Source organism: Palaemon carinicauda, chromosome 8 (genome assembly GCF_036898095.1).
Source record: "Palaemon carinicauda isolate YSFRI2023 chromosome 8, ASM3689809v2, whole genome shotgun sequence".
In the NCBI taxonomy this organism is placed as follows: Eukaryota; Metazoa; Arthropoda; class Malacostraca; order Decapoda; family Palaemonidae; genus Palaemon; species Palaemon carinicauda.
The window spans coordinates 72,952,324-72,960,415 of record NC_090732.1 but is presented as its reverse complement, the minus strand read 5'-3'; the positions used below and the strand labels follow the sequence as shown (position 1 = coordinate 72,960,415).

At 34.7% G+C, this 8,092-nt stretch overlaps 1 protein-coding gene across 1 annotated transcript; it reads right to left on the bottom strand.

The window, feature by feature from the left end:
* Nucleotides 1–241: 241 nt before the first annotated feature.
* LOC137645288 (uncharacterized) lies at nt 242–568 on the bottom strand. Its single transcript, XM_068378105.1, has one exon. The coding sequence runs from the start codon at nt 566–568 to the stop codon at nt 242–244; it is 327 nt and encodes a 108-aa protein (XP_068234206.1).
* Nucleotides 569–8,092: the final 7,524 nt, after the last annotated feature.

Genomic DNA, 8,092 nt, shown 5'->3' with positions numbered 1-8,092 from the left:
CGATAATCTCTATATATTGCACGGAATCCAGGTTGCCATTTATCCTTGTCAAGTCTCCTAATCCCCCAGACAATATTCAACCATGGAAACCAACACTTTGGGGTCCACTTCTTTTCAATTCTCGTATGTTTTGCTGAACCAATCTTGAGTTCATAGGTCGCCAACCTATCCAACTTTTTGTTGCCGTTGTATGAAAAGACGTCTCATCAGTCCAGATGACAGAATTCCAAAAGTTTTGATCCTACACATCCTGGGTGTATCTTCTTGCAAATTCCAATCGTGCCACCTTATTTTCCCGACTAAGTTTTTCTTTTTTAGCTGGTATACAACACCGAAAACCGTTTTCATTAAGATGGCGTCTCGTTGTCTCGGGATTGCAAGGTAAACCCAGTTCAGGAGTTAGGTCAACCACTGATAAGTGTAGCCTCTCCATTACAGTTTGAACGATTCGCTGACCATCTTCACCAGTTATAATTATTGGTCGACCACTTCTTTGGCGGGTAACGACACTATCCTCGCCATCAAATCGATTTATCCATTTGGTTACAGTTTTAACATTGAGCCCCATGGCCCTAGCAATGGCTGTCTTCTTCATTCCAGCATTTCTTATGCCAATAATCACTCCACGTGGGCTAATAATCTCAGGGCGATCTGCTCGCCCTGTCACCTTGTGCACTCTCTGTTAGATTCGGGGTCTATGAAGCATGTCCATTCTGATTTTGTATAAAAAGAGAAGAACATTGTCCTATGTGTTGAGAAAATATGATAGTTCAGCCCGATATTATTAAATCCATTACCACGAGAGAGAGAGAGAGAGAGAGAGAGAGAGAGAGAGAGAGAGAGAGAGAGAGAGAGAGAGAGAGAGAGAGAATTGGATTGTAGAATTTGGCCTTTAAGCCAAGAATTGGGACCGCAAAGGCCATTCAGTGCTTTGAATTGAAGAATAAGCCAGAGGGAATGGATAAAAACAATGACAAGAAAAAAAAAAAAAAGACGAGCATAGGGATGGTTATTAATATTAAATTGTATTATAGGATTTAAGCTTTACGCCAAGCACCGAGACAGCAAAGGCCATTCAGCCCTGTTTTAAGAATAAGCCCGAGAGAGTGGACAGCAAGAATGAAGAGCGTTAACGAATGGAGGGATAGTTTTAAAACAATTACAGTTGCAGATAAGGGATGAAAGAAAAAAAATAGACCTTTTAGATAATGCCTACATTACACAGTGAAAGGAGCAATGACAGCTTTATCCCTCGTACGAGAGAGAGAGAGAGAGAGAGAGAGAGAGAGAGAGAGAGAGAGAGAGAGAGAGAGAGAGAGACCAGACCCTAACTTTCTCGATACAGAATTTGAATTTGACCTCATGAAACCTTAAATAGACTTCTTTTGATGTCAACATGGTTAAACATACGGTAAGCAGCAGAGTTAAAAGATTATATATATATATATATATATATATATATATATATATATATATATATATATATATATATATATATATATATATATATATATATAAATACATAATAAAGCATGTATAATTCAATAAACTTGTGATACTTTCCTGAATAATGCCTTACCTACCTGGTGCTTTCCTTTTGCTAGACTGCTGCCGTAAGACTCGGAAGTGTTCAATTATGACTTGAGCGACAACAATTGTTTTCGTTTAGATTTCAATTAATGATATTACAGCTTATTAGAAATGGAAAGTGTCTCTTCTAAAATTCCTATCTTTTCAGACCAGACGTTTTGTAATGTATAATCTAATTATAAAAACTAATGATAAAAAGTAATTGGCAAACAACCTTGTCCAACCTAATTACACCAATAAAAAAGTTTCGGTGTGCGCCCGTCTTACGTCACTATACAGACCCGTTGTCCAGAAAGGGGTTGTATGGAATTCAGCTTTATGCCCGGAGACATCCATAAACTTCTATGAGTGACTGTACATATATATACATATTTATATACACACACACACACACACACACATATATATATATATATATATATATATATGTATTATTATATGCACACACACACATATATATATATATATATATGTGTATTATTATATGCACATATATATATATATATATATATATGTATATATGTATATATATTACATATATACACACAAACACACACACACACACACACATATATATATATATATATATATATATGTATACATACACAAATATTATAAATACTTGTATATATATATATATATATATATATATATATATATATATATATATATATATATATATACATATATAAATTTTTGTATATATATAAATATATATGTGTATGTATATATATATATATATATATTTATATATATATATATATATATATATATATATATATATATATATATATATATATATGCATATCTATATGTATATATATATATACATATATATTTATATATAAATATATATATATATATATGTATATATATATGCATTTATATATATATGTATATATATATATATATATATATATATATATATATATATATATATATGTATACATATTATGTATACATACACAAATAGAATTAATACTTGTATATGTATATATATATATATATATATATATATATATATATATATACATATATATATGTATATATAATATATATATATATATGTATATATATATATATATATATATATATATTATATACATATATATTTATATATAAATATTATATATATATATACTTATATATATATATATGTATATATATATATATATATACATATATATGTATCATATAATATGTATATTATATTTATATACATAAAATATATACATATATATATTTAATATATATAATATATATATATATACATATAATATATATATATATATAAGTATATTTATATATTGAATATATAATATATATGTATGTATATATATATATATATATATATATATATATATATATATAATTTATATAAATATGCATATTGTAACATTATTGCTATATATTTCTAAATTATTTAAGTTTTTATAGATGTATGAGGTTAAATATACCGTAGACTTATTGTTTACCTTTTTTGATAGTTTGTCTTTTCACTGGTGGTTATGTTAGTGTTTATAATGGACTAACGGCTGTTTTATATTTTCAAGTGGTGTGGGTTACGTGGCTGCGCTCCTGCGTGAACGGAGTTTTGGAGGGGCTTTTTTTGAGGATGGTTCCTTAGTGTGTTTCTGAGCCTCCAACCTTGTAGGGCACGACATTTGTGATTGGATCTATATTATTCCACGCCTTTGCAGAGCCACATTGTGAAGCTGTTGAGCTTGTTTTGGATATCCTTTCTCTGCAGCAAGGACGTTTCATCCTACATTTTGTGTACTGCCCTTGGTTCAGTAAAAGCCAAGGGGACCTCTCTGTCCCAAGGTAATAATATTTATACCTATTTAAGTATCGTGATCACGACCTGTGATAGTCAGCTGACGTCATTACTGTAGCTTGTGAAAGCCTTTCAATCAAACCAGCCATCGTCAACTAGATAGGGATATTTAGTTTGTATTTGTTAGGATGTTCTCACTTTTCGTTGGCCTTCTCCTTTCTGGACCCTCTCTCCATTTAGTATGCATGTGTTGATGACCTTTCTGTAATTGTGTAATTGTTTTCTTTTACAGGGAGTTAAGATTGAGTGTGTATCATTTATTAATGTATTATTGTGGTTCAGGTGTTATTTCTGTCTAGTTATTATGTATTAAAATTAAGGAAATTTTTGTGGTATTTTCTTTGTCCCCTTGAGTTGACTTTGCACTCGTATTGATATTTGGTTACTATTCCACCTTTAGTGGACTTAGTACTGTATGTTGGTGAATACTATTTGATAAGTGTAGTGTTTTGAGTGGTGGTGGTCAAAGCCAGTTATCACAAGTGGCGACCGTGACAGGATCTTTCGTTCCTGAGTATTCACCTGTGTTTGTGCATAGTTAATTCTTGGGGTAATTTTTTTTTTTTACAGGCAGTGTATTTTCACCTCCTCGGTGTTGTTTTATGGAAATTTAGTGTTTTGTGTGAATAAGTGATCATGGCTGTTAACGTATTCGAACTCCTTAGAGGAGAGGGGTGGCAAGAGAGGTTGGCAGAGTTAAATAGAGAAGACTTGGAAATAGTAGCAGAACATTTTGAATTGGAATATGATGTGTCCATTAGAAAGGGTGTATTGCTATTGCACATTTATGATTATGTTAAAACTGTAAAGACAAGTGGGGAACAAGAGGTGAAACCTGATAATGTAGTGTCAGTAGAAATTTTGGATAGGCAGATTGCCCTGAGACAAATGGAATTTGAAATGGAAAAGTTTAAGGCAGGGGAAAGAGAAAAGGAGAGGCAGCATGAGATTGCTATGAGAAACCCAGTTTCTTTTTCCCCCGCCCATTCCCCAAATAGGTTAGTAACGCCTGCTATTAATTTAGCGCAGGCTCTCAAATTTGTACCTAAATTTGAAGAGAATAATGTAGCAGAGTTTTTTGTGTCATTTGAGAGGATTGCAGAAAGGTTGGAGTGGCCCCAAGAGTATTGGACCACTCTTATACAAAGTAAATTGGTTGGAAGAGCTCAGAGGGTATATGTAACGCTGGAGGAGGATCTATCAGCAGATTATGAGAGTGTAAAGGCTATTGTCTTGAAGGCCTATGAGTTAGTCCCTGAAGCTTATAGGCAACGCTTCCGGAACTTAGAAAAATGTCGGGAACAAACTTTTGTTGAATTTGCCAGGGCGAAGGAACAGTATGCTAGTGATTGGTTCAAGTCCAAGGAGGTGGGAGATTTTGAGAGATTGAAAGAGTTAATGTTGGTGGAGGAGTTTAAGAGGTGTGTCCCGGATAAACTGAAGGTCCACCTCGAAGAGTTAAAACTCGAGACCGTTCAGGAGGTAGCCATCGCTAGTGACGAATATTGCTTGTCTAATAAGAGTGAGTTAGGGGGAGTAACGACAAATGTGAAGTCTAGTTGGGTTAAGATGGGTAGGAATAATAATGCTAATCCGAATAATAATGCTAAGGTGTTTGACAGAAATAATTATGGAAGTAATAATAATCAGGGTAATAATCAGGGTAATGCTAATAATAATTTTTCTCCTAACAGAGGTAATATGCAAAACATATATAATCCAGAGAAATTGAAAACATTGACGTGCTTCTTTTGCAATAAGAAGGGGCACGTAAAGAGCATGTGTTATGCGTTTAGAAAATCCCAAGATGCTAATGTTAGACCAGTGATGGGTGTGGAAGAGAGAGAGAGAACCGACCCCAACAACGTCCGCTGATCAATGACTACATGGTTGTTTTAATAAGTATTTGTCCTTCGGTAGTGTCTCTTCCGCAAATTCGTCCGAGAAAAGACGAGTACGTATTTTGTGTGATACTGGTGCAGCGCAATCTTTGATCCTAAGGGAGGCATTACCTTGTAATTTTGTACCGAAAAGTGGGGAATTTGTGTTATTGGCTGGTTTTCCTGATACTGTAAAGTCGTATGCTATTGAAAATTTTAATTTAATCTGCCCTTCCTTTGCAGGGAATGTGAAATTGGCCATAGTAGATAAATTCCCGGTTAAGGAGGTTCATGTTGTGTTAGGGAATGATGTGGCTATGAAGAATAATAATTGCCCGATATTGATAAACCCTGATAGTGAAGTAGCAGCAGTTACTCGTTCTAGTGCTAGAATTGTTGACGCTACAGAGTCAACAATTGATGTAGATTTAAGTAGTTTAGATCGTAGTGATAGCCTAGCTGTAGATCTTGGAATGTTAACTGACACGTTAAATTGGACTACTGAAGAGCTAATCAAAGCCCAGAAAAAGGAGTTTCGGGAACTCCCTATCGAGTCAGGGGAGGTGTCTGATATGACTGGTCCCAAGTTTAAGATAATTAATAATATTTTATATAGGTTGAGTAGGCCTATGGGGGTGGATAATGTTGATTATGAAATTGTGAAACAGATAATGGTTCCCTTTGGTTACAGGAAGGAGTTAATGTCATTGGCACACGAAAGTGGTTTGGCCGGGCCATTTTGGAATTCATAAAACTTCTTGCAAATTGTTAGGGAATTATTATTGGCCGAAGTTGAAGGCAAATGTAAAGAAGTTTGTCAATAGTTGTGATGTGTGCCAGAGGGTCGGTAAACCCAATCAGCGGATTCCAAAATCGCCTCTATGTCCTATTCCTATAGTTTCCGAACCTTTTAAGGAAGTCATTATTGATGTGGTTGGACCATTACCGAAGACGCGTAGTGGTAATGAGTATATTTTGACAATCATGGATAGGATGTCTCGATATCCCGAGGCCAAACCACTACGTACGATAAAAAGTGTTAAAATTGTAGATGTACTAATTGACTTTTTTACCAGGTTTGGGATGCCTAAAATTATTCAATTCGATTGTGGTTCTAATTTTGTTAGTAGGTATTTCAGAGATAAAATGGCAGAATTAAATATAAAACATGTGACCTCTTCTCCATATCATCCAGAAAGTCAGGGAGCTCTGGAGAGATTTCATCAGACCCTGAAATCTATGGTAAAGAAATATTGTTTGATTAATGGTTCTGAATGGGATAAGGAATTACCTTATTTGTTGTTCGCTTTTCGTTCTGTCCCAAGTCAGTCTTTAGGTTTTTCGCCTTTCAACCTTGTGTTTGGCCATTGTGTTCGAGGTCCTCTTGATGTGGTTCGTGAGTCTTGGGAGGGAGACGTCCCTGAGGTTAATTTATTGGATTATGTGTCTAATCTAGGTGATAAATTAACCAAGGCTTGGAAATTTGCGGGTGAAAACTTATTATGTAGCCAAAAAAGAATGAAGTTCTTTTTTGATAGAAGGTTCAAGGCACGCGACTTTGCGGTAGGCGATAAAGTATTGGTTTTGTTACCCTTCCCAGGGAATCCATTGAAAGCTTCTTTTTCAGGTCCTTGGAAAATTTTGAAAAAAGTAAGTGAAGTTAACTATTTAGTGGAGACACCTCAAAGAAGGAAACCTTTTCAACTGTGTCATGTAAATATGTTGAAAGCTTATATGGAACGGGAAAAAGTCATTCCTGTGGCAACTATTGGGAATACGGTAGATTCTGAGAACAATAACCATTTTTCTTTTTCAGAGGGGGAGGGTATTGATGATAATTGTTTTAATGGATGTGAATGGCGGTCGGATAATAGAAAGTCTTTGGAAAATTTTTCGGGAGTAATTTCACATTTAGGTAAGGAAGAACAAAGGTCTTTGAAAAATTTAGTATCTAGTTATAAAGAATTATTTTCGGATGTACCGGGTAGGACTTCGGTCCTTGAACATGATGTACAGTAGAGGTAGGTAGCGCCACTCCGGTGAAACAATCTCCTTACAGGTTGAATCCCTTCAAAAATGAGGTTGTAGCAAAGGAAGTGGATTATATGCTAAAACATGACCTAATTGAACCCAGTCAAAGTCCTTGGTTATCACCTGTTGTATTGGTAAAGAAATCCGACGGTGATTTCAGGTTATGTTTTGATTACCGTAAGTTGAATGAGTTATCTAAATCTGATTGTTATCCATTACCTCGAATTGAGGATTGTATTGATCGAATGGGGAAGGCCAAATACATTAGCAAATTCGATTTGTTGAAGGGTTATTGGCAAGTTCCTCTTTCAAAGTGGGCAAGGGCCCTGTCTGCTTTTGTAACACCACAGGGATTGTTTCAATGTAAAGTTATGCCGTTTGGTATGAAGAACGCGGCTGCCACCTTTCAGAGGTTAATGAATACTTTAGTCTATGGTTTAGAAGGATGTGTTGTGTATATTGATGATATTGTTATTTATAGCGATGATTGGGAAACCCATTTAAAACGTATTGGGGCACTATTTGAGGTGTTGAAAAAGGCAAATTTGGTAATTAATTTAAAGAAAAGCGATTTCGCAAAGGCGAAGGTGATATATTTGGGTCATGAGGTTGGTAATGGTAAAGTTGCTCCTAAGCAGGCCAATATCGAAAGTATTGAAAACATGGTAGTCCCTAAATGTAGGAGGGATGTCAGAAGATTCCTTGGTTTGAGTGGGTACTACCGAAGGTTTGTTAGGAATTTTTCGGATTTGCA

What these genes read in the sequence shown, in the direction of transcription:
- LOC137645288 (XM_068378105.1), bottom strand. Translation starts at nt 568, where the DNA reads ATGGGGCTCAATGTTAAAACTGTAACCAAATGGATAAATCGATTTGAT.